Genomic DNA, 27,477 nt, shown 5'->3' with positions numbered 1-27,477 from the left:
ATCCTCCCTCCCCTCCCTGCCAGCTCACACCCTCCCCCAGCCTCAGGATGGCGTCCCGGGCAGAGACTGCGCCCAGCTCGCAGCCGATGGACCACAGATCTCATCTGCAGCCCAGTCTGCCCCGATTCAGGGACCCTTTGGTCCTGCTACCTAACTCCATGCTTTCCTTTCCTTTCTGTGGGACAGGCAATCCTACAGATTCTGTGGGACAGACCATCAGCCTGAGGCCTAGGCCTGGGGTGAGAGCAAGTGGGAACACGACATACAGACCTGCAGGCCTGCCATGGCCCCAGGAACCGTGGACCTGGGGTTGTTTCTTGGCTTTGCAGCTCACCCTGCTCAGTCCTCCAGGACTGTGCCCTGGCCCGTCTGCCCAGCTTCACTGTGCTCGGAAGGGTTCCACTTTCGGTTCAGGTACACATGCAGGGGAACGTGGCCTTTGGGCTCAGAGCCAGCTCTGCTGCTCCCGTCTGCACCCTGACACCTGGGAGACCTGGGCCCATGGTGGATGAACTTGAGCTTCATAGCGTTGAACAAACCACTTCCCCAGGTACCTCAATTTCCCTCTAGGGGCGAATGCATTCTAAAAATCTTCCATCTCTGACATCACTGCCTCTCTGTCTGGTTGGACTCTTCCATGATATGCCTGGAAATACACACTGAGAGCCCGTGTTCAGATAGAAAAAGTATTATAAATGCAACGGATGGACATAAACGTGAACGATCCCTATTGGACAGAGATTTTAAAAAGCAATCTCATAACCAGCCTGCTGTGCCTTAAGCAGCTGATGTTTGTGGGGGAAGGAGTCAGCTCTGGGTGATGAGGAATAAGTGATCCCAGCTCCCTGCCCCAGGCCTTCGCAGCACTCACTTCTTTATGGTAAATGCCTTGGCTTTGATTAAGTGTTCTTGAAGCTTTTCCATATAAAGTTCCCGTTTGCTTTTTTGCTTGATGCTCAAAACACTGCTTCCCTTTTGGCTGCTGTTTCGGGTACTTGTGCTGCCTAGAAATGAAGAGAAACCAAGAGGCACCCTGAGTTTTGGGTTTGCGGACGTAAATATCGCAAGAGCCCTGGTACCCACCACACAGAGAGATGGCCTGAGTCTGGTTAGAGGCTGAGATGTACAGGTCCCCATAATAGCAGAGATGGATAATTCAGAATCTGCAGCCTCAACTCTGCTTCCATAGTGAAAGGCATCTGTGGGTTTTTATACCCATTGCTGGCTTTTTCCTGGACCACTGTGTGATCTTTGTCCCAAGAAGAAGCAGATTGGAGAACAGTTACTATCAATGATAAACGGGGTCCCAGGTTTGTGTTGTGGGTTTTCTAGATTGAGTCCAGGAGCCATGCCTTCTTTTAGGTCCAAATTCCTCTAACAGTAAAACTGATACTAGGGGGACCTGCCAGTGTCCACCTGAAAAGTGTCTTGTGAGGACAAACACAGAGTCTTTGGATAAAACAAAAGCCCAATCACCCCAAGAGCGGCAACCATAACACATATGTAATTTCATATTACTGGCTACTCAGTAAGAAATGAATAATGAGCTTAGGGCATAACTAGATGGTTTGGCTGAAAGTCCCCATTGATTACATCTAAATATGTCTTCAAAATAAATCGTGATGACAGCACTCTGGACACAGGCAGCAGAATCTCTGGATAGGATTTAAAAACTACGTTGTGTCCAGCACTCACTAGGTACTAGGCAGTGTGCTCTCCCCTTCTCCCCATGACCTCAAATCCTTGTCCTGGGAAGGACTCGGACAGACTCTGGACAGTGATGGACTGCCCTGAGCCAGGACTTGAACTTGGGTCTGACGGCAAAGCACGTTCTGTTCTTTACCCATCACAATATCTGTCTCGTCACCAGCACCCAACAACTTCCTGGTCCCCGACCCACCAGCAAGAAAACAATCCAACTCAGGGGCTGTGGCAGCCTGGGGACATCTGGGACAGCTACCTCTCTTGGACCGATCTGAGGAAAAGCTGGACCCCTGGGACATCTGGGAGCCACTGCTGGGGCGTTTCCTCCTGATGGTCACAGGCTGCTCGGGGAAGGTCACGTGCACAGACTCCACAGACGCAGCCAGGTTGATGGATTTGAGCGAGTCGGAGGAGGCCCTCCTGCCCTGGCCGACGGACAGCTCGCCATCCGAGTCCTCCTGGTCTGAGCCGCTGTCCACGATGTCATCCTCGTCCCACAAGCCATGGCACTGAGGGGGAAGGGGAGGGAGCTGGGACTCTGCGCTGTGATGTACCCACCATCAAAGTGTCCCCCGGCATGAGCAACCCACATGAAACAGGGCGACCATAGCTGACAGTGCTGTGTTTGACAGTGGAAATCTGCTCAGAGACAACTATTTGAATGTTCTCACCCAAAAATAAACAAACAAACAAACAGGTGTTGGATGATTAACTAACTAGATGGGGAGCCTTTCACTGTGCACGTATTTATCAAGTCACCACATTGTATACTCTGAATACCTGACGATGTCATTGGTCAATTATGTGTCAGTAAAGCTAAAATTAAAAAAAAAAAGATTAGACCAAGGCAGTGCAAGGGATCCTAAGAAAGCCTATTCTCCATAACAATCCGATGGTTTCAGCGGAGTGGAGATGCTGGGTTCAGACCACAAGAATCAGGCTGATTGTCAAGATGGAGACGGAAGATGCGGCAGAAGTAAAACCTTGGGTCTTATTCCTGGAGCAGAAGCGCCTTCCAGGGCATATTTCTGTGCTGGCCACTCACACTCAGTGGTGAACTGAGGCCCGCGGCCATGTGCTCACCGAACATCTGTACCAAATGGTGGTGGGCACTGCCCTTCCCCCAGCCGCACAGCGAGATGGGAATCTTGGGACTGCATGGCTGACTCAGGGGCAGACCTGCAAATACTTTACTTCAACAAGGTTGCCCACATGTGTGTGACAGTCTGTGATGTGCCCTGAACAGCCCGGCTTTTGTTTTAAGGAAATGGGATACAGAGGGCGGGTGGGGATGGGGCGGGGGAGGGGAGGCCTGCAGAAGAGGAGGCTGAAAAACCAAGACTTTCCTAGAAAAGATGCTTCCTGGACACAAGTTCCCTTTTGATGACCTTGGACCAAGCTGCCCAGTGAGCTGTCGGCCCCAAGCCCAGGGTGCCAGGGGAGTGTCCATCCCCAAGGACCTTGCCCAGACCCCCCTCTGATGTTGCAGAGAATAAGAGCTCCAGGCCTATTTGCCAAAAGTCAGCTGATCAAAAAACCAACTTGGAGAAGGATCCATTCATCCAAATTCAGGGTCACCTAATTTACAGATTATCCTTCAATATTTATGTGAAGATACACTATTTATGAAGGATATTCAGTGAATGTATTCTTATAGCAAACATTTTAGATGCTCACAGTGAGATTTTTCGGTTTATACCAATTTCTTTCAAATCATTTAAAAAGTGGCTTTGTCTTTTGCCAACATTTTAACATATTTAGATTTTCACCACTTTCTTAGTAGTATTATTTATTTAGGTTTGTTAATTCTTCCAATTATTTATAAAATTACACAATTTGTACTAAATAAGATACTTTTAATCACTTTTGACATTTCCACATAGTTTTTCATGCCAGCATTGTTTAAAAGGCTTGTTTTAAAAAGCTATAGGATAGTTTTGTCTTTCTTTTGAAAGGATTTATCATCCCAAACAGCATTTTTCATACCATTAGCCAAAATTTCAGCATATTACCTCAAATCTCAAATATATTAATCAAATATAAGAAATTTGCAAAGAAGAAATCAGAATAAGTATATCAACATGAAACACTAATTTTTTTTTGTCTTTTTGCTATTTCTTTGGGCCGCTCCCGCAGCATATGGAGGTTCCCAGGCTAGGGGTCCAATCAGAGCTGCAGCCCCCAGCCCACGCCAGAGCCACAGCAACGCGGGATCCGAGCCGCGTCTGCAACCTACACCACAGCTCACGGCAACGCCAGATCGTTAACCCACTGAGCAAGGGCAGGGACCGAACCCGCAACCTCATGGTTCCTAGTCGGATTCTTTAACCACTGCGCCACAATGGAAACTCCTAAATTTTTTTTTTGTGTGTGTGTCATTTCTTGGGCTGCTCCCATGGCATATGGAGGTTCCCAGGATAGGGGTCTAATTGGAGCTGTAGCCACTGGCCTATGCCACAGCCACAGCAATGTGGGATCCGAGCTGCATCTGCAACCTACACCACAGCTCACAGCAATGCCGGATCCTTAACCCACTGGGCAAGGCCAGGGATCAAACCTGCAACCTCATGGTTCCTAGTCAGATTCGTTAACCGCTGAGCCACGACAGGAACTCCCCAAAATTTCATTTGTTGTATGCTTTGAATTTAAAATCATAGCTGTTAAACCATTTGAATATTAATTTTAAAAGTAGTAAAAAATAACTAAAGTTTTATGAAATTTTGTTAAATGACACACAAAAGGATACAGAATCTTCAAGAGAATTTGTAATTGACCCAAATTATACCACCATAATCTTAAACACTTAAATCTAAAATTTTAATTTCCAGAACTAAAAAAATAAGGCTAAAATATTTATTAATATGTTCATATCAAGAATCTGTATATTGAATACCTTCAGGTAATTAACATATTCATCAGAACTGGAAAAATCAGGCAAATCCAATTTAGGCTAAGGGATGTCTTTGGATAAACACCTTTGCAAACCCACCAAATTCCAATGACTCAGGTCAGGCCCCTGAATGTAGGGTTAGGGACTTGCAGTTTGCACGGTGACAAGGCAGAGTGAAGATCTTGCTCAATAACTCCCCCTGAGCAGGACAGACCCGGACACTCTGTGGCAGGTATGTGTACCTATCTGTGTGCGTATGGATTAACTTAGGCCAAGCTTGTTCTAAAAGGGCATGAATAAAGATACTCTTTGATAAAATGAATTTAAAATATGTTGTATAAGGAGACATGGTTAAAGTAGGAGAAAGAAAGTAAGGTTGCGACCACAGGCGCACCAATACATCAAAGGTGGGTCATGTGACAGTTTCTAATTGTTGGAGGTAAGTGGCAGGTTACGAGTGTAGGTTATAAGTCATGGCATGGGAGAAGACAAAAACCCCAGAGACACTCAGATAAATGACAATGGTTCCTGAGCTGGAGAAGGTCACCCCCCAGACAGGTCCTCCTAAGTGATGCCCCAAACTTCCTGGGCCATCAGGGGGTGAGCGCACTCAAGCCAGTGGTTCCACAAGAAACCAAGGAAAATCAGTGCTATGGCCAGGGTGGGGTTGGGGCAGCGGCGAGGGCCGGATGATAGGAGAGACAATGGGACCACCCCAAACTAACTCCCTGAGGCTCTGCCTTTAACTCAGGAAGAAGGTCCTGGGCCAGGCTGTGAGACCTGCTTATCCCTGGGGTGGTCCCGACAAATGTGGGTTCTTTAGGGCGTATTCAACCCCGGTAGAAACAGGGGAAATGTTCCCCTGATGTATTTCGAGTGCCACTGCTGAGCACAGGCTGTGCTGGAGAAAATGAATGAAAAGAGCACAATTACCTGTTAACAAAGAGAAAGAAAGTACACAGGAAGAACGCTGCCCTGGCCTGGGCCCCACCAGGACCCTAGGGTTGTGGCTCTGGGGCCTCCTCGGGGACCATGGTGTGGATGGTTACCTTGAGGATGGACCGGTGGAAGAAGAGGGCCAGCAGCTGAATGAGGTCATAGAGCACGTAGCCCTCCTTCTTCTCCACCCCGATGATATTGGGAGGGTGGTACGGCTTGTCTTTGTACAACTCCACATTCTTATTCCAGGGAAAGAACCCAAACTGGAAGAAATACTTGACCACAATTGCCACCTGCACACAGATAACAGAATTTTAAAGAAGACTCCTTTAAGAAAAGCTCCATGAGAGAAACACTGATACACCAAATTAAGAAAAAATTCTCAGTTCTGAGGATGGGACGGCACAGACCAGGTGGAATATAAGGGGTCATCCTCGCAGACATGGACTTTGGAACCAGCTCAGAATCGCACCTCCAGGGCCTTCGAGGGCAGGGGCCCCTGACACACCTTCAATGACCTCTGCTATTGCTGAGGAGTCAGTTAATTTCTACAGATTCAATGACACATGCACACACAGATTCGGCTATTAAATAAGGAAATTAGGACCAACAAGAGCAGGAAGATCTTTATACTTCACCCGCTGCTTTAATTTGCAATCTTTAGGAGCAAATCACAAAGGTCCACCATTTTCACTTTTTTTTCTGATCTCTTTCTTCTCATCCTTTTATTGCTCATTGGAAGTTCTCCTCAAGAAGAAATAAATGAAACAAAACCTTGCCAGCTGTGCTGGTAACTGGCTCAGGGTGTAAAGTTGTGGAGAAGAACACGGAGATGGAAGTTGAAAGATACGTCACTTCTCAAGAGTGAGAGAAAACAGAGAACTGTCCTTTAATGGAACCGGGAAGAATTTTTTTTTGTGTTTTTGGTTTTTTAGGGCCTCACCCGCAGCATATGGAGGTTCCCAGGCTAGGGGTCCAGTTGGAGCTGCAGCTGCTGGCCTACACCAGAGCCACAGCAACGCAGGATCTGAGCTGCATCTTCGACCTACACCACAGCTCACGGTAACACCGGATCCTTAACCCACTGAGTGAGGCCAGGGATCGAACCCCTGTCCACATGGATGCTAGTCGGGTTCATTAACCACGGAGCCACGACGGGAACTCCAGGAAAGTTTAAGATGAAACTGGGTATCAGTGCCTCTGCTTCCTTTTCCACATTCCCAGCCCCTGCTCTTGGTCCATGCCTGAGCGTCATGTAATGGAGGCAACACTTAAGAACCATTCTTTGGACAAATAATAAGGTCCTACTGTGCAGCACAGGGAACTATATTCAATATCCTGTGATGAAACCATCATGGAAAAGAATATGTGTACATGTATAACTGAACCATTTGCTGTACCACAGAAACAACATTACTACAATAAAATTAATTTTATAAAAGAAACATTCTTTGGGCAAGATTCTGATAGACAAGCTAATTAAAGTCATAGATATGTATCTGGCTTCACGTCTTTTATTTTTATTATGGAAACAAGATACACGGTATCCATACTTTAAAATGAATACATTTTTGTTTTAATTTTGCTGTAGAATTACTTAGAACCCTATAAAACTTCTAGAATCTAACTGCCTGTCCATCATAAGCACCAGCCTTGAAGAAGCAATTACAGATCCTGTGTGAGTGAAACCCTTCCTAGTGAGCCAGGTAAGAAAACAAGTCTTTTTCACAAACCTAAGGACACAAGAACCACAATGGCCCTGGAAACAAAGTCTGTAAGAGCTGCCCCCTTATTCCCGGTTTTGCGGTCACCACTGGAATTTGTGAACCACCACGGGTATAACAGGGCAGGGTGGAAAAGCAGGTTCATTCCTTTGGGCAGAGCATCTCTTGTCCCCTCACAGGTGATGGAAATGAGGTAGCAGGTCACTCCTTCCGTCACTCAGATTTTTAAGGGGTGGTCGTATGACTTCCCGTTTTGATGTGTGGAAACCAGTTTCAGTAAAAATGGGAAATATACACGCTGCACCAAACTACATTCAATGTACTTACTGAACTGTTTAATCCAGTGTCCACTCACTGACCATCCACTGGTCCCAGTGCTGTGCTTGTTTCTGTGTCACACTTGCCGCCTCGGTGGTTAATATCACAGGGCACACACCAGACCTCCAAAGCCCATCCCACCACCTGCCAATCAGGGAATTTTGGGGCCAATTCCTTAATCTCATTGAGGCTGGGAGTTGGAGGGACATGGGCACCTGAGCTAAGTGTGGCATGAAATGTGAAGGATCTACACAATTACCAGGTAACTGCTGTAACCACATTTCCACTCATCCTTCGCCTAGCCCAAGTCCCCTGTGGGACTGTCTGGAGCTCCCACCTGGAGTGATGCCCATGTGGTGGCGGGAAGGCTGGTCTAGAGCCTACCTCTGTGTAGACGATGGCCATCATCCAGAACCGCCTGCTGGGCCGAGGAACGGACAGCATGGCCCAGAGGAATATCAGGATGGGCAGCACGAGGGTGATCACGGAGGCGGAGACCATGTGGTTGAGGATGATGACAAAGTAGCACACCATCTCGGAGCGGGCCACCAGGGTGTTGTACATGGCGTAGAACAGCAGCAGGAAGCGGGGCTGGCCCACGTAGAACTTCTCCGACTCTTCAAGCTCGTCATCGCGGAACATCCTGCGAGAAGAAACAAGGTGATGCTACCTGGATCTTAACTACTCCATCCAGGGATGGATAAACACTTGGCACTTCCCTTCCCATCCCTCCCTGCTTCCTGTGCCCCCAGATATCTTGTGGAGTCAACCTCCTATCGTGTCACAGAAACATGTGCGTACATGTCTGTTACAGCACCTTGCTGACCGTATACCTCAGTGACAGAAGCTCTGGATCCTACTTGCGGTCCAAGAGGTGCTAAAAGCTGCATGGTGGCCCTAAATGTCCAGGTGGACCTTTTCCAAGAGGGGCCGTGTGGCCAGAAGCCTGGATGGCACTCAGGGTCTCTCCTGGTCATGGGCCTTGGAGCAGCCTCAGGTTCTTACTTGTTCAGCAGCAACTCGCTGGCCGTCAGCTCATGGGTCAAGGGCGGCAGGATGCTGGCCTCCAGCCTGTCCGAGCGGCTATCATCAGGGCTGACAGCCATGTGGGTCTGGCCTGCCGAGTCATCCCGGGAGTCGAAGGACAGGCGCTCGAAGCTGACTGCCTTGCTGTAGGATGGCGGGGCCTCCATGTCACCATCCTCTGTTGGGTCCTGTGGGGACTCAGTGTCCTGGGCGCCCGTGGGCGCCTCCTCATCCTGCTCAGCCTCCACTTCCTCTATGGTCTCCGTGGTCCCCTGGCGCGAGTACAGCGTGGTGCACTGCGTGGGCTCGCTGTCAAGAGACAGGGACAGCACCACCTGGGCTCAGCATCCTGCCCCCAACCCTCCAAGGCTCAGACACCTGCTCTGTGCACCCACGGCCTCGTATCCAGGCATGTAGGGGAAACACCCCCTCTCTCCCATGTTCCACCTGCTCTGCTCCTTTCACTCCTTTAGGAAATCACGTCTAGCCTGCAGAGATACACCAGTAAAAGCTGCGCTTGGTTGAAAATTGGAGTGGCCTGTGGCTCCTGGGCTGCTAAACCCACCTGAGCAGAGGTTTTCAATCACATCAATTCCCCACCAGGGTCCCCCTGTTTATTTCCAATCAAGACACAGTAGGCACAGCAATCCCCCAGTGTAGAGATTTTAAAGACAGGTGCTCAGGGTAACTAGAAGCCTCCACAGGCTGGGGCTGCAGGTCTTGGGCAAGATGCCCTCTCCTCTTAGTGGACCCCTGACTGTGAGGGGAGGACAGGCAGGAGGAAATGTTGGCAAGTCTGCTGTGGGCTTTATAAAACCCTGAGTACTTCCTCTTTGCTTCTCTGTTTCCATCCTTTGCCTTGTTCTCACTGCTGCCTCTTTCATCTGCTGAAAGTTCCCCACCACCTGGCACATGGAAGCCCCATCACCACTCTCTCCTCTCCCCAGTGGGTCTCTCTTGGGGCTGCGTGCCCCCTCTGGCTGCCCTCCTGCTCTCTCTCCTCCCAACGGCCTCGATCCACTTTCTGCTACCAGCTCTATCCCACCCCCCAGATTCATCCTCCCTGAGCTCCTCCACCCTTCTCTCCCCTCCATTTCTACAGCATGCTCTCTGATCCCTCCTGCAGCCTTCCTCTCCTTCCCTCGGTCCTTCCTCTTCTAACTTTCTGCCAGGTCCATGCAGGAAATGCTGGAAATGAGAAGCCACAGCCATGAAGTTCAAGGTGTGTCTTCTGCAACTGTCGAACTCAGACACACTCAGCCCCGGAGGGGAGGGAGCAAAAGCTGGCTGGAGATGCGGAGTCTGCGGGATGGAGAGTGATGATCTGTTAGACTCTGAGAACGTGCTGCTCTCGGAACGGCATGTGAGCAGTTGAGGCCATAAACATTGAGGCTCACAAATGTGCAGGCTGTACTCATGTTCCTGTCGTGGACACGGTGCACACATGTGAATGAATGAATGCATGCATGTGTTGGGCTGAGCCCTGACACTGAAGAACGAGACTTGTATGAGCTTTTGGTCCTAACTCGGGGGTGTTCAATAATCCCCAGACTTTGGCCCTAAGTGTGCACATCACTCAGAAGGCTCTGGGACACCAAGAAAAAGCAGCTTTGTCTTCCCCTGACTAGACACAGCTGTAAAACTGGCTGACCTCCCCAGTGAGTTTTCAGACCCCTGGAGCCAGCCTGATGCCAGGTCTAACTTTCAGTGTGATGATAACCAATTGAGGGCATGCTCCCTATGGCTCTGGATGTGGTCTGGCCCTTAGGGATTCAACAGATGCTGGTCCTCTGGGAACCAACAGTGCAGATGGCATAGCACATACCACCAGGGGACATCTCAAATGGTCATGGCAGCCCCAGAAATGCTAGGCACCAGCCTCCTGCAGCTCTGAATTGAGATACGTAGCTGTTGGCAACAAGGAATTAACTTCCCTCTTGTTTGCCCATAAGGACTTTAGTTCTGAATTGGGTTATTTGAGTGGTTTATTTGGCGTCAGCATGAGCACAATGCAGCTCATGAATCTGTGCTCCTGCTGACTTTTTAAAGGCAAGTCAAAAAAGAGCTTTTGGATTGTATGCAAGCAATTTCATTTCTAGATGATTATTGTTTTATCATAGGATTTAATGAGAAAACTTAAGCTCAAAGTAATTTTTCCAAACCAAATGAATTAAAGTCTACAAAGGTGATATATTCTACTGCACAATAATATTCTTTTAGAAAACCAGTGGTAAAATATATTCTGATTTTAGGTAGGTTATGCATATGAAATGTGGACAGATTTATTCTGTATCAACTAAACCTGACTACCTATGGCAGAGTTTCAGATATTTTTCCTACTGCATGGATCTTTGGGTGAAATCATGAGAAAGTTTCCTACCATTCCTGACCCACTTCTCCCTGTGAGGACAGCCTACAAAAGCCCTCAACCAAGGAAGACACATGCTTATTTCTTTGGAGACAGAAAGTGTGAAATACTTACAAAACGGAGGACAATGTTTATAGTGAGCATTTTTAAGAAACCCCTAACAGACAAAAACTGAAGAGTGGTTAGTGTACAGAAGACTGTCCTGGGAACACCAGCTGTGTCCCAGAGAGGGTGGCGGTTATGCTTTGGTTAGTCATGCAAAGTCTTAACACAAAAACTAAAAACCCCACACATCACCAGAAGTTAGTTGCGCAGTGACGGGAGGGGAAGATGACATGGTTATGACAAGGCATGCACAGGTGAGCACCTGGAGGCTAAGCTGGCGCTCTCAGCTGACGAGGAGGACACATCCATGCTGAGCATTTTACGGAGCCCCGGTCGAGCGCGCTCACTTGTTTTAGGAACAGTTTCTGGTCCATCTAAATCATCAAGGGTGGACTGCCTTGAGAACAGCATGGTTGCTTCTGTGTAGCAGCTAGCAGCGCAAACAGTTACAGAGACACAGTGTTAAAACAGCAGTGGAACATTAGTGACACAGACACCGCCATGCAGCAAACCACACGCGACTTCAGCACCACGGACAGCGACCACCGCGGGGGCTCAAGGACTGATGGCTAAAACACAACAGTACTGGATTTGAAAAGAATATAATGGCTGGTAATAAATGATGAAATGTCCCTCTCTGGGTGGGACAGGGAAACAGAATAATGACAAGTCCTGACCTTTATCTCACAGAGGAGAATTCATTCTTATAATTTGGCAACTGAATTTTTCAACGAAAGGAAATATGCTACTTTTAGAGCCCCCTAATCCTGAGTTCACTGGGAGCATTTCAAAGTCGAATTGCAGAAATATCTGCTCATGTAAAAATAACGTAAGCATGTCATTTTTTTTTCCTTTGGACACAGTCTCCAAAAGGAAAGCGGGAAGCTCAGGACTGAGCACACAACAAACTGAATTTTCCACCCCATTTTTGGAGTGCTATTCAGTGAAGCCAAACTAGCTGCCTTGTAGATTAGATAAGATGCTGGTTTGATATGCACCTGGATATAAACCAACATCAAAAAAGGAAATGAAACCGCACAAAGGCAACAACAAAGGGGATCCAGCAGCGGCAGGGCCATTTTGTCTGTTAACTTTTCATTGAGCTTGGTGAATTTTTTTCTTCTGGATCATGTTTTGGGTGTTGGCAGATGTCATTAGGGCAAGATCCTACTGGCAAAAACCCTCAGCTCTCATCACCCAACAATCAGGGAGGGAACGAAGGCAGATTCAGGACTGAACTGCTACTGGGGCCCCCACTGTCAGAGATGCAGCCAGCAGAGCGCAGATGGAAGTATGGTTTCAGTTCACACACAGAGTTTACCCTGGAGAGGTCTTTGGAGACCCCAAAGTGCCTGTGACAGAGGTTCCTGGAGCACTAATTCCCAGCCTGAACATGAATGACCCAGCTGAACCTTTTCGAGATGGATCCTGTGGCCTCTCAGGAGTCTGCAGTGGAAGGATGCTGTGTGCCCTCTCCTGCAATGCTGCTCTGTTTCCTTGCATGGAAATCATTGCTTGGATCTGAAGTCCTATTCACCTGCAAATTCCTGGGTTAGTCCTACCTTCACAGCCCACCTTCAGGCTCCACACAACACCAGACTGTTGGGTCATTTGCGGTGGATCACTTTGACATCCAAGCCAGGGCAGTTTTAAAAGTGAAAGGGAAGAGGAGGAGCTTTACAATAATAGGCATCTAATCAATGTCCTTCAAGCACAAGCACACATCAAATGTAACCACTCTGGTCACATCTAGGAACACACCTTAGACTGTCACTAGTGTGTCCTGAAGGAATTTAAGCTAATTTATTTTCTGGGAAGGTAGAGGAGCTCTGATTTCATAAAACCACTGTTTTTAAAAAGTGCTATTACACATATGGATTGAAGAAAATCGTGACTATTCCAATAAGTTGAATGGGTCCCACCCCAATCCCCTCTCTGCCAAAGGGAAAGGTGGGTGGGATGGGGTGGGTGGCTCCACCCAGCCTGGGCTGGGAAAGGGGTCGGGGGACACTGGGCAGGTGTGTCCCCAGTCCCCTGGGTTGGACGTGACCCTGCCCCAGGGCACGAGTGAGCAGCTTCCACACTGAGCATCGCTTCCAGAGATCTCTGTCTCCTTAGCAACCAGCACGACTCTACTGCAGACACATGATTGTTGGGAGATTTTAACATTTCCTAAATAGAGAAACTGGAAGTTCTGCAAATATGTTAGCTCATTTCTTAACGACATAATGGACCTTTTCTTTAGGTTGCAAAGTATAAAGGCACATGAAAAACTAATTTCAAAGGTACTGGTTTTCTACTAGTAAATTTACTGATCAATTGACCACTTTAAAAATTGGGAGATGGAGTTCCTGTCGTGGCGAAGTGGTTAACGAATCCGACTAGGAACCATGAGGTTGCGGGTTCGGTCTCTGCCCTTGCTCAGTGGGTTAACAATCCGGCGTTGCCATAAGCTGTGGTGTAGCTTGCAGACGTGGCTCGGATCCAGCGTTGCTGTGGCTCTGGCGTAGGCCAGTGGCTACAGCTCCGATTCGACCCCTAGCCTGGGAACCTCCATATGCCGCGGGAGCGGCCCAAAGAAATAGCAAAAAGACAAAAAAAAAAAAAAAAAAATTGGGAGATATTCTGAGTCTTTGTTAAAAAGGAATCAATGGGTTTAAATATCTCCAACCTCACAATTTTTGACCATGGGTGTGGCTTTATATTTGTCATCTTAGATCAGATTTAAAGGCACTTACTTGGTTTTATTTTAGCCAGTCTTTTTTTTTTTTTCCTTTTCCTTCTTCTCCCTCCTGAAGTTGTGATTTACCATATTTAGTTACTTACTTTCTTTTTTTTTTTTTTTTTTTTGGTCTTTTTAGGGCCACACTCAAGGCATATGTAGGTTCCCAGGCTAGGGGTGGAATTGGAGCTGCAGCTGCTGGCCTACACCACAGCCACAGCAACGCCAGATCTAAGCCATATCTGCGACCTATACTACAGCTCACAGCAATGCCAGATCCTTAACCCACTGAGCTAGGCCAGGGGTCAAACCTGCGTCCTCATGGATACTAGTCAGATTTGTTTCCACTGAGCCATGACAGGAACGCCTAGTTACTTTCTTAATTGGCTCTATTATCAATTGTTATGGAGCTGCAACTGAAAGTTACCAAAAGAGGAATCATGATGTTTACTGATTTTTAGTTCAGTTTCTGATTTTCATTTTGCTTTGTTTGATTCAGAGTTTGGTTCTTGAGCCACCATTTTCTGGCCAGGCTCACGTGTGATATTCAGGAGGCCTGTGAAATCCCTGAAGTTCCATGGAAAAATTTTATAATTATGTGCAGTTTTCCTTTTTGGTAAATAATCTATAGCATTATGAAATTTCAGAAGAGGTTCATGAAAAGCATGTTACCAACCACTGTCAAAGTCATTGCAAATTAATGAAGAAAGGCTGTTCCATCCAGCCCCCTTTTGTACTTGCCAAGTTTAGGGATCCAGATAATTTAGAAATTTCTGTATTATGAAACAAGGCAAAAAAAGGGGGCAAAAATCATTTAAAAAAGTGTTACAAATCATGTTATGGGGCAGCGTATTTTTTGAAGAACAGAGGCAAGTATGCAATAACCCAATTACAAACTACACATATATATGAGGTTGTAGCTTTCACCACGAAGGAGGAAATCACCCCAGCTGAGTAGGAACCTGGCTTTCACGTACGTCAACCAGAGCTGACTGAAGCCTTTTGTTTAGAAATTCAAAACATGGAAAACACATTTTGCATGAGATCCAGGCCACTGTCAGTAAGTGCATAGCAGGGCTGTCCAGTGCTGAATGCAGTGGGACACTTGGACATGGTACACAGAACAAACCAATGAATGAATGAACAAGTAAATAAATGAATGAATCATATTTTGGCAAATGTCCATTTAGACTCTCTCAGCATTTTTCTCATCCTACCCTTCTCCTATTTTTGAAAAATCATTGTTTGGTCATGCCTGGGTTTTAATGTGGATGGATCTGGAAAGGTTTAGATGCCCCAGTGCAACATGAGTCAGCCCCGAATAATCACTGCCCCCGGGTTAAGCCTGCCCCCCACCCCTGCTGACTCACTGTGCACTCAGGCACAAACATCCGTGCAATCTCCCTTTATTGTCAAAGGAATAGCTACCATGAAGTAACTTGGAATACGTAAGAGCCTGGGTCAAATGGGGGTCAAGTGGATTTTCAGTTTTAGCACAAAAATGAATTAAAGAAAAAACAATTCAGTTTAAATATACTGATCTATATAAAAAGAACTGTTCCAACAAGAACAAAGTTAAGAAGGTTAGCAAATCCTAAATAGGGCAGTTGTTATGGATTGCAAAAAATAAAATATAAACAAGAATGACTTTTTTTGGTTACACCTGGAGCATGTGGAAGTTCCCGGGTCAGGGATTGAACCTGTGCCACAGCAGTGATAATGCCAGATCCTTAACCCACTGAGCCACTAGGTAACTCCTAGAGCTTATAAATAAGCAAAGATTATTTCCAAATTAAAATATCTTACTATCCCTCAAAGGACTTTAAGAGAATCAATACTTATCTCAGGAGGATGAGAGGGCTATACCCATGCAGAGTTTTATCTGTACAAAAATCACATTGAAATTAATATGAACATGAATATACAGACTTTTTAAAAAATGAGGTTTTAGCATACATTCCATTTAAAACTTGAACGTTGACTAAAATATGTATATATTGAAAAATACCTTTCCATACCAATAAATACAGTCCTGCATCAATAGATAATGATTGGGTAGCAAAAAAAATGGGCACACTTGGAGAACCTTAAGTACAGAAATTTAGCAAGAGCTAAAAATAGCACTCAAGGTAAAATATTTTTTTTTACCTATATCTTGCTGATTAGTTTGCCATTTTAACGTCAAGTTATCTATTTTGGGTTTGGTTAATCAATAAGATATCTCAGTGCCTGCTCCTTTTCTGCCTTGTGACCTTCTGAGTATCTCTGCAGGACAAGCATATCCGCTGGCCCTTCGTGCCCGGCCCCACACATACAGTGTGGCTGAGGGTGGTCCAGGGGCATCTGAGCCAGCAGTGTGAACTCGGTGCCTCTCGCATGTCTGGCTGAAGCAGGACTCCAGCCCAGGGGTTTCTCCCCGGGCTCCGAGACAATGCTTACCTTTACCTCCATCTTAGATGGATCCAGGGCCTGGTATGGACTAGGTGCTTTATAAGGGTTTAAACAATAAACACCTGGATGTCCTCAGAGGTACAGTTCTTCACCCATGAAGATGGACAAAGTGCAATTCCCTCAATCTCCCTAAGTACCCAGGCAGGCCACCCTCCTCCTGAGACGGGATCTCGGCTGCGGTGCAGAAGCTAGCTCTGTGCAGTCACATTGGCCCCCAAGACCCTGAGGCTGCTCTGGGATAGGCAGTGGGACAGACAAGTCAATCCTCAAAGGCAGCCTGGATGCGGAGGAGGTGGTGCCAGGCAGCCTGTCACGGGGGCTGAGAGCCTGGGCTCTGAGCTCCATTGTGGAATCTGGATCCTGGTTCTGCTGTCTCAGACTTCCTAGCTGTGTGTCTTTGGCTAAGTTACCGAACCTCTCTGTAGCTTTGTCTTCTATCAAGTGGGGATGATAATGGTATATCTCAAAGGACCTTTAAAGGATAAAGTGAGGGAACTTCAGTGAGCCCCAGGCAAAGGGTCAGTGCATGCCCATGGGAAGCAGGGCTGTGACACCCAACTCAGGGACAGAACCACCTTTCAAGTTTTTAAATTATGAACCATAAAGTATCATCTCTGAAAGGAAGCTCAAGCCTAGCAACAGATGGTAGGAGGTTCCAGTATAGAAGGCACTTTGTGAGACAGCATTTTAACAGCATTAAAGATACAGCACTTGACACAGGTAGTCATTTTGTGACAGGGAGGCTCCGTCTGACTTGGCTCCTGCTTGGAAACCCCAGCCCTGCACCTGCGAATCACACATGATTTTTCAGTTTATGACTAGTCCCTGCTTCTATCCAGCTTGGTCTGGGGCAGATGACGCTGTGCTGGGCTGTGCGCATGGAGCAGCCCAGGGTGGGCGGGCATCCTGCACCTGCTCATCCTTCCCACCTCCATCCCTCTGTCAGAGGCAACCCTGCCGTGGGGTTTGTGATGTACCTGGAGATGCTGTCATGTGAGTCTAGGCTGTCCATCCTGTGGGCGCTCTGTGCTCCGGCAGCGCCACCAGGACCGTCGTCAATGGTGTCCAGCCCGGACTCTCTGGAGAGGTTCATGATGTGGTTCTGGTAGTACACATGGATGCTCTCCCGGGTCGGCACGTTACCCTGCAGAGAAGGAGGCCACAGTCCTAGGGAGCCTCGGCCATGCAGCCATGGCCCCATCATGCACACCTTGAGTGGACTCAAAACCAGGCTTGTCAAGTTGTGGACTGATGTCACCTCAGTGGGGCCCAATGTGACCAGGTCATGCTGAACAAGAATGAGTGAAGATGCTTACAAGGTAAACTTCTAGTTATCAAATAAATCATAGGGATGGAATGCACAGCGTGGAGACTCAGTTAACAAGCCTGCCTTGCATATTGGAAAGTTACTAAGAGAGCAGATCTGCAAAGTTCTCATTACAATTTTAGGACGATGTGTGGTGATGGATGTCCCCTGGACTTCTTGTGGTGATGCTTCCCAATATATGCAAATATCAAAGCCTTATGGTGTACCCCTGAAATTAACATAATGTCATATGTCACTTACCTCTCAAAAAGAAAATGAAAATATTAAAAAAGAAATCCCTTCTTATATGTAGTGATTTTGCTAAGTCAGAGTAACTTTTCCAAAAATGAACTATTATTTCGCAGTGTAATCTATAAACTGTCTATGGGTATATTCTGTGGTCTGCATAGACCTGGATTTTCCCCATGAGAAGCTTCAGATCAAATGTCCCAGACTAAACAACACGATCCTTTATGAGCCACAACAGAGACCGTGCAGGTATGGAAGGTGGTGACAGAAGAGGCAGAATGAATAGACTGGGCAGAATGAATAGACTGGCCATGACCCCAGGACTCTCTCTGTGGGTGTGGGTGTGGGTGTGTGTTTAGCATCTGATTATTTTCATTCTGAGCGTGTTACAGACTTACATATATTACTGCAGACAAAGGATTCTGTCTGACCCTACTTTGGAGTTCTGGATACTGACTTTCAACATCTTTACACCGTGGGTGGAAGCAAAACAGAATAGTGCCAGAGGTGTTACCTTTTTAATTTCTCTGGTCAGCATGCACCTCTCAATCCTCAGGACGGTGGATATGTCGATGTGTTCCCTTGAGATGGAATTGAGCCACGTCGTGAAACTGTCCACAGTTGCCAGAAACAGGACCCACGTAAATTTCAAAATATTAAATATCCTCTTGATGATGTTATCTAGGAGGGAGAACAGAGCATGATTTAAAGGGTCAAAGTGTCCTCAATTGTTGTGCTGTGTGTGGCATAGTGATGCTTTTCCAAAGGCAGCCCTAGTTTTGCCCTTGACCCCGACACAGTGTGGCCACCTGAGATGATGTGGGGGGGCAGAGGCAGGCCAGGAAGCTATGAGTGGGCCTTTCTACACCTGCAGTGGCAGCACCAAAACCAAACTAGGGTAGAATTTTCAACCTTCTGTCCAAACATCAGTCAGAATGGGTCCATGTACAGATAACAGGTTTGATTAAAAGTAGAGATAGAACTGAAAGGTATTTCTGTTATTGACATAGGGATAAAGAGCGCCCGTTTCTATCCAGGTAACTGGGTCCTTTCATGCTCTTCTTTTCTTAAGTAATAACTGTCCTGGGAAGCAATTCTGTTGGTTCACCAAGACTTTTTAAAAAAAATTCCATGAATTTTATTAAATGTATAGTTGCACAACTATCATCACAATGCTTCACTAAGACTTTGAAGCTTCCCTCTGCAGCTGGACTGCTGTTTGGTCACCTTAAAGGTTTTTCGTACAGAGCTCAGTTCACAAGCCGAGAGTCTATCTAAGCTGCCAAATTATCATTAATTATGCATTTAATGACACTGAACTGTCCTAACTAAAACTTCTGCCTGTGGGGTCACGATTCTCCAAACCATAGGAGTCCTGAGGTTCCCAATGGTCCTGGGATTCCCTCATCTGCAGCTGGGACCAGGGACCCGCCAGGAGGCTGTGTGTGTGACAAGTCCCCTCGGATTCCCTCCACATCCCTGGCTCATCCCAGGGCCACACGCCTGCCTGTCCAGCATCCTTGGAATTCAGCGTGAGCTCTGGGCCACTGGTGAGGTCTGAGGAGCCTCTGCAGCTATGACCTGACTTATTTGAGGTCAGAATCAAAATAGAAAAGATCCCACATTAACTGCCTTCCTCACTAGTTCCTGTAAACCCATGGTCTTTTCAAGTGGTACACAAAGAATGCCTCAGGACATGCCGCCACGCTACCATCTGTGTGTGAATTTTTAAAATTTGGCTTTAAAATATTTAGCTTTATTAACTATTTCAGACACTGATGGCAATACAGTGAATACTTGGTGAACGTGGACAATGCATTAAGAAATGCCTCGCTGTTTGTTGCAAAAATCAAAGCAGCACCACCAACACCCTCAATAATTTCTCCCACCAGAAAGGGAATAAACCAGATTCAACGGTCATAGTAGCATCGTCCTGAATTTATGGTCAACGATGATAGTTTGGGATTGTTGTAGTTCAAGGTCACGAATGTAGCAGGGAGCAAAGGACAAGCATCCCTGGCATAAGACTTTCTGATCCTACTCGGGGTGTCTTTTTCTGGACGGGACCAACAGTGAACACTTCCAGCTTGGCAGACTTGCTGCCTCTGCTCATCTCGGCTGTTTCGGTGTGAAAACTGCCGTAGATGGTGCACAGGTCGCTTGTGAAGGGACAGGCCCGGGTTTCCCATACAACTTCGATTATGGCCACTGGCATTTGAATCTCATCATTTTCATAAGTCATGAGATACTCTTATGCTTTTGGTTTTTCCAACCACGAAACACTGTGAAAGTCATCCTTTGCTGAAGAGTCAGAGAAGAACAGGGCAGGTGCAATCTGGTCCAGGAGTTGTGGTCTGACCTCTGGTCCAGTTGGCTGGCCCACCCCTGTTCACCGCCCTCTCGCAAAGGATGGAGATGTGAACCAGAGTTTGACTTTGGAAAGGAAAGACATTATTTGTGAATTGGGTGGCCTGGGAGAAAGGCAGAGCTTTCTCGGGTGAAGTTTTGCTCTTTTCAAAGGAAAACCATCCAAGGGCGTCTTAGCTCTAGTGTGGCCTCCGGACAGAGTCCAGGTGCACCAGGCAGGGACAAGGAAGGGTTCAGCAGCGCTGCCTACTGAGGTAACAGGAACCTTGGAGCTGCCGCTGGGACCTGGGGAAGGAGGGGGGGACCATGTGGCAAGAAGACCCTGAGCAGCATTCACCACAGTGGGTGGAGCTCTCGTGGCCGATTTCTCTGGGGCCCACCCACTGTGGTGAATGCTGACCACCATCCTACCCTCCAAAGCTGTTTCCTGCCAGTGCTGTCACAGCCCTGTTCCCCTGCCACCTGCATGTGCCTGATGGCCCTATGGGAGCTGTGCTGAAGATGGAAGGAAACCAGAAAGCCTCTTTCACTGAGCCGAGATGCCCAGCTAGGGCAGGGCTGCTGCCAATTCCAGGAGGGCTGCTATGAGCCAGGGAGGAACCCCACCAGCTCCCTCCACTACACTCCTGCTTCTGTTCGGATCTTGAGGGGACTGTGCGTTTCCCACTGCAGTCTGGAGAGAACTCCCAGCCTTCCTGCGCAGCCGTCGAAGGCAGGCTTGAACTCTGGATGCTGAAGGCCTTGGGCTCAGACCAACTGAGAACCTTTAACAGCATCTCGTGTTTTTGATGATTTTTTTTTCTCACCATCACGATGATTTTCTCAGAAGCTGTGACGGTAAACTTTGTCAGGTCACGGTTTTGCCTATGGTAGTTCAGACAGTGCTGGGGTCACTGGGGGGAATCACAGACCAAGGTGGAAAATGAAGGCTTTTATTTCTGTTTATTTTTTAACCATCGAGGCCGGAGGGCACAGCAGCTATGAGCACAGACTGGATTCAGAGCCCTGTATCCAAACTATAGCTCTGCGCCTTCATGGTTTTGTGGATTTGGAAAAGTTAGACCATCTTTCTCTGCCTCACTGTCTTATCTGTTAACTGGGGAAGGGGTTTTGAGGGGCTTAAACAAGTTAATGTGTGTAAAGCTCGTGGAAAAGTGCTGGGCAAAGAAGTTGTACCATCGAAGTGTGAGCTACTGTGGCCTTACTGGCTGCAGCATCCTGGGGTCCCTTGTCCACGGACAAGCGAGCTCATCTATACCTAGAGGCTGGGTTTGAGGATGTGGCACAGCGGGCTTAGAGAGCCTCTGGGAAGTTCATTTTGTGCCAGCAGATGGCATCCTTGGATGCATCTGTGTCCAGAGCAACAGAGTTGGAATGTCTTGCCTGCTGGTGAGTGATGGACACGGATGTACCCGGGAGTGCCAGCCCCTTGTGAGGAAGCGCGTGGGATCAGAGAGGCATTTGGCTTCTCCGCATTTGGAGGCTTTTGTTTTGCCTTTTCTTCCTGCACAGACACAGCTTCGGCCCAGTCATGGACTCTGTGAAGCCCAAGAGGCACCGTGACTGAGCTGGAACGTAGTAGAAGACCTGGGTTCTGTCCCCAACCATGTGGGATCCTGAGCAAGCTCCCTGGAGTCTGTTTTTTCTCCCTAAAATGAGGTGGTTGGCCCTGGAGGCCCTCTCATATCACCAGCTGTACTTACCTCTCAGTTCACTCCTTTTCTATGAGCTTTAAATTAATTGCTGGTATTTTTTGTGCCTCTATTCTGATGGCTTCCATTGGTACCTTTATAATTTGCTCCCTAGACCCCCTCTCACAGGTACGCGGATAAAATAATTTACAAACTGATCAACCCAACATTTCATCCAAACATGTGAAGGTCATATCTACATTTTGGCGTCATTTTGCAGTTTCACTGGAGATAAGATTTCAAGGGACATTGATTATTGAGTCATAGTCCAGGACCATGATTTAATAACTGCCTCCTGGCAGCCTTCCATCACATGCCATCTGGGCCAGAAGCAGGCTCCCATGTCTCCCCCGCACACATGTGTCTTTATTTTGTTACCTGGTCCATCAGACTTCTTTTTGACGGGCTCAGCCTCCCGGTCTTCCCACTCCACAGGACCTGCCAAGAGTATTGTACAGACACAAGTTACACCCTCTTACGGTAGGTTAACGCCAACACGACTCTTCTGGATTCAAAGGAATATTATAGTGACGTCTAGGACATTCTGCCTATTTGAAGAGCTCCTGGGGAAAAGTCAGTCGTAAGAGCTCTGAGCTTTCATCACCTCCTCCTTTCACTTCCAGATGAGAATCCTGTAACTAGGCGGGGTTACCTACAGCCCCCTGGCCAAGCCTTGCCTCCTTCCTGTTGCAAACTACCTTTGAAAAAGGTTCAAAAAAGAGTATTTTGTGCACATGAAAATCATATGCAATTAAAAATACAACGGGGGGGTAAGGAATGGGGTGGTCGGGGAGTTTGGGGCTAGTGGATGCAAACTTTTACATTTAGAATGGATAAGCAATATGGTCCTACTATACAGCACTGGGAATTATACCCAGTCTCTTGGGAATAGAACATGAAGGAAGATAAGAAAAGGAATATGTGTATATATATGTGTGTGTGTATATATATAGATGCATGACTGGGTCACTATGCTGTACAGCAGAAACTGGCACGACATTGTAAATCAACTATGTTCTAATAAAAAAAATGCAACAACACAGCCTTGCCCATTAATGAATGTACTGTTCAAGGCTGCTCTCACCCTAAGATGGCAGGGTTCCGTGGCAGCAGGGACTTACTGCTTGCAAGCCTTAAAATATTTACTATGTAGCCCCTTACAGAAAAAGTGTGCTGACTCCCATTACAGATGATGACATTTTAATTTCGAATACCTTGGGGTAATGTTATACATTTCAGTGTGTCACCCCCTAAAATGATATCACAGGGTTTCCTTTTATTTCTTAGTCTCTTCTTTAGGGCTAAGGTCCTCAGATCCAGCAAATGAGAATACAAGACATCCTGTTAAATTGGAATTTAAGATAAATAACACGAGTTTTAGTATAAGTCAATCCCATGCAACAAGTCCAAATTATACTGAAGCTTAAAGAATATTTATTGTTAACCTAAAACATTCATCTTGAACTGGGCTTCACATATTTTATCTGGTAACTCTAACAAAGATCATTCAATCTGACTCCAGCTAATCTTCCCAAATTTATTTTTTTCTGTGCTTTCCTGCTGCGGCTTCACTTCTCATCTTTACCAGTGAAACTGGCCTGCTCTTTAGTTTTCATACATGGGTTTGCCTTCGTCTGCGAGAAGGTCAGGCTCTGGTCAAAGACTGCCTTTTTCACAAAGAACTGTATTCCTGCACACTCAGGGCTATACATCGCCTTTTGTCTTTATGTCCCACACTATTCCATCCAGGCTGAGTTTTTCACTGGAACCTCGTAGCTTCTATGTCAACAGGGACTTTGTCCCCCTACACTTGTGTCCCCTGTGGGTTAATATACAAAGGTCTAGAGCCAGGACACCTGTTATGAATTCCAGGCCCACCACTCATGGGTGGGCTGTGATCTGGGCAGGTTCCTTCCGCCTCTGGGACCTCACATCCTTAAGGGCAGGGCAGGGAGTGAGGGTCAAGTGAGTTACCGCACAGAAAGCACCACAGCAGCTGGCCCTATGGAAGGATAGAGGTTGTGTGCTTTATCTGCCAATGAAGAGATGCTCTCTTGTATCAGGAAGGTGCTGAATAAATAGTTATTAAAGGAATAAACATGTATTTCTGTCCCTGTGTCTTTGGAGTACTGCTGTCTTTGATCTGCAGGTAAACAGGACCATCTACACATGAAACAGTCTTTGGGATACAGACTAATGAGACTAACAAGACGGTAAAAGATTTTTAGAATTGACCCAATAGTTTTGGGATAACAAACGTCTGAGAACAGCAAATACAATTTTGAAAAAGGGGGGTAGTAAGGTAAGTTTGCAGCACGAAAATACAAAACTAACTCTAGCTACTGAACTCAAAAAGATATGACATTGACCCAGATATAGACAGTAGGACAGCAGATCAGAATACAGAGTCCAGAAATAAACCTAAGAACCAATGGGAGCTTAATATTTAAAGACAAAAGTAGCCTTTAAATTCAATAGGAAAAGGAAGATTCATTTAACAAATGGATTTAGCCTAACAGATCTCTACCTCACAGAATAATAAAAAATTCAAAATGTAAATAAAATTAGGAGGAAATATAAGAAAAAATTTGCATGAACCTTGGGGGGAAGACTTCCCTAAGCAAGAACTGCAAAAAGAAATTCAGACCTGTTTGACATCGGAAAAAATTAAACATTGTTTAGAAAACATATACCTAACGCTAAATCAAAAGATAAGCACTGGATTTGAAAAAAGATACTCTCAACGTTAAAAAAAAATCCCTAACATACACATATGTCCTAAACAAATAAGGACAAACAACCCAATGGAATGATATTATAGAAGATGATAAAAATGTTTAAGTCTTAGATTTGAAAGTAAAAAATGCCAAGACAATATGAAATAAAAAACGTTTAATTTCATTAGTTAGGAAAATTCAAATAAAAATAAAAACTGTCATCTTTGAGCAAGACACACAATAAAAAAAATAAAAATACCCTTTGGGGAAAGACTTCAGGGAAATGGACACTCCTTTACCTTACGCAGAGAAGTATAAATTTCTTTTTTTTTTTATTTTTATTTTTTTGTCTTTTTTAGGGCCGCACCCACAGCATATGAAGGTTCCCAGGCTAGGGGTCGAATCAGAGCTACAGCTGCCGGCCTACACCATAGCCACAGCCACAGCCACGCAGGATTGGAGCTGCGTCTGCGACCTACGCCACAGCTCACGACAATGCCAGATCCTTAACCCACTGATTGAGGCCAGGGATCAAACCCACAACCTCATGGTTCCTAGTTGGATTCATTTCCACTGCTCCATGATGGGAACTCCGACTATAAATTTCTAAAATCACTGGGGAAAATATTGATTAAAGTAAAAAAAAAGCACACACTTTAACCCAGAAATTACACTTCTAACAATCCATTTTGTGGAAAGTTCATGTTCTCCCTGACTTTTTCCTTTGCACTGAAAACACACACGCATGACTACATATGAATTTTTTGTGCAGGGGTTTATCTATGACAGCATTGCTCATGGTGGTGAAAATCTGGAAGCAAACCTTGTGCCCATCAGTGATGGAATAATTGGATAAATTATGCATATCCACATTGTAGCATCTTTTGCAGCTATTAAAAAAGGATGATATAGTTTTATAAATACTTAATTAGATTAAGTGTTCATGATACACTGATAATAAAAGCAGAGGAGCGTGTACATGGCATGAACTCACTTTTGAAAAACAAAGCCATCAATGCCTGCACAGGGGCACAGGCGCCGAGGGTAAGAGGCGGAAGAGAACACAACCCATGCAAGAATTTGGCGCCTTAGGGTAGCTTTCCAAGCCAGCTGTGCATCTATTTTTTTATTGCTTGACGTGCTACAGTGCCTGTGTCTTAATTTTGCCTTTTTAAGCCAATAAGGTAAAATAAAATTAGAGATACTAGGAGATAACAGGGAACAGAGGGGTCAAAAAGGAGAAGGGTTTTGCAATTAGAGCTCCATGAGAAATGATGATTTCCTTGCTTTTTCTTTTTTAAATACATTTTTAACTTAACAAAGAATCTACATACACATTTTCTTTGTAAAGAACCAAAACATAAGGAATCTAGAGGTCCCTTAATCATCACACTTAATCTCAGTCTCTCCCCTTCCCCCAGAAGTCACCACCATCATTAACGTAAGTATTCTTCTTGATCTTCCTCTTGCATTTATACGTGATTCTATGCACCCATTAAAAAGGCAAAATACTGTCTGGAGGCACTTTGGTTTCCTTTGTTTCATAAATGGTATTCTAATGCACATGCCAGTTTGTGACATAATGCTTTTCATTAAACAATGTATCAGGAATTGTTCTCCAAGGTAGTTTAAAGTAATCCATCTTTCTCACGCTCTCTCTCTCTCTCTTTTTTTTTTTTTGGCCATGCATGTAACATGGAGAAATTCTAGGGCCAGGGACCAAACCCACACCACAGCAATGACAAATCTGGATCCTTAACCTGCTGGGCCACCAGGGAACTCCTCATCTCATTTTTTAAACTACTAAATAATATGCCATAACTTATTGGTAACATAACGTACAGAAGGGGGTGCTGCTTATAAGCTGCTGCCCCCCCACATCACTCACCCTCCCCAGATCCTTTTCTCCTTCTTTTCTGTTCTTCTCTTGCAGATCTTTTTTTCTCTTTGCGCCGCTGTCGGAGTGCGGTTTTAGGGTCAGTAATCCAGGCTTGATAAACAAACTGAAGGGAGAGAGTTTCATTATTTTCTGGCTTTTAAATAAATTGAATTAAAAGAAAAGGGACCAACACCAAGCACCCTGACTTTCAGAAGTATTTTTTTTTTTCTCCCAGCACAAACTAACCTCTCTGTCTCATATTCCGTCATATGCTGAGCTGACCCGTGCTACATCCATGCTCAGGAAATAAAATCGAAGACGGGTGGTACGGAAGTATTTCATTCAGTATCAGTCATGAGATACCTTGGAGCTACACATGCCACCTGTTCTCCACGTCCCCACATCCCACCACCATCTGTGATGCTTAGTTACTGACTCTCTTGCATCACCTACAACAGGGATAAGCTGGAAGCCTGGCTCAGTGTCACTAGTTTTCTCCCAGCACAAATAAACTTTGAGTCAAACCCCGACCATCTCTCGTTCCTTTACTTTGGGAAAATACTTTTGCATATTCAATAGTCTCTCGTGAGTAACAGCTATTACCAGCAACTTGAGAAAGCGCTTTGCGGATGGATTCGTATTTGGAGAGAAAAAATAGTGTAATATTAAGGTTAAAGGGCTCTTCCAGAACGGTACAGAAAGCAACCTGGGGTGCATTTGGTGGCCTTTTGTCATTTTTTTTTGTTCAAGAGCTGAAAAGAGTTGCATTAACATATTATAACCAATAATCACAACAGAGCAATTCTGAACAGGCCGCCCACCACCAGTCTCCCAAGTCATGCAGAGGGGGCAGAAAGAAAACCCTGATACACAGTCAGCCATCTACAACCACCAAGCCAAGCAGCATGCTTTTCATGCACCTGCAAACACACCTGGTCTCAGGGAAGCTGGGTTTTCTAGTACAAAGATAAAGTTAAAGGAGGATTTTGTGTGGGTGCTTGTAAACCCGGACACTTTCATT

General features: G+C 45.9%; 1 protein-coding gene across 1 annotated transcript in view; it reads right to left on the bottom strand.

Annotated features, from left to right (window-relative positions):
• PIEZO2 (piezo type mechanosensitive ion channel component 2) overlaps nt 1–27,477 on the bottom strand; it is a 301,579-nt gene that overhangs the window by 18,315 nt on the left and 255,787 nt on the right. The window contains 9 exon segments of the mRNA XM_021096049.1: nt 872–1,004; nt 1,961–2,213; nt 5,644–5,826; nt 7,960–8,218; nt 8,581–8,910; nt 17,225–17,391; nt 18,317–18,483; nt 22,239–22,298; nt 26,466–26,580. Coding sequence (XP_020951708.1) covers nt 872–1,004; nt 1,961–2,213; nt 5,644–5,826; nt 7,960–8,218; nt 8,581–8,910; nt 17,225–17,391; nt 18,317–18,483; nt 22,239–22,298; nt 26,466–26,580 — 1,667 coding nt within the window.

Source organism: Sus scrofa, chromosome 6, assembly GCF_000003025.6.
Source record: "Sus scrofa isolate TJ Tabasco breed Duroc chromosome 6, Sscrofa11.1, whole genome shotgun sequence".
In the NCBI taxonomy this organism is placed as follows: Eukaryota; Metazoa; Chordata; class Mammalia; order Artiodactyla; family Suidae; genus Sus; species Sus scrofa.
This window is presented reverse-complemented; position numbering and strand designations above follow the sequence as displayed.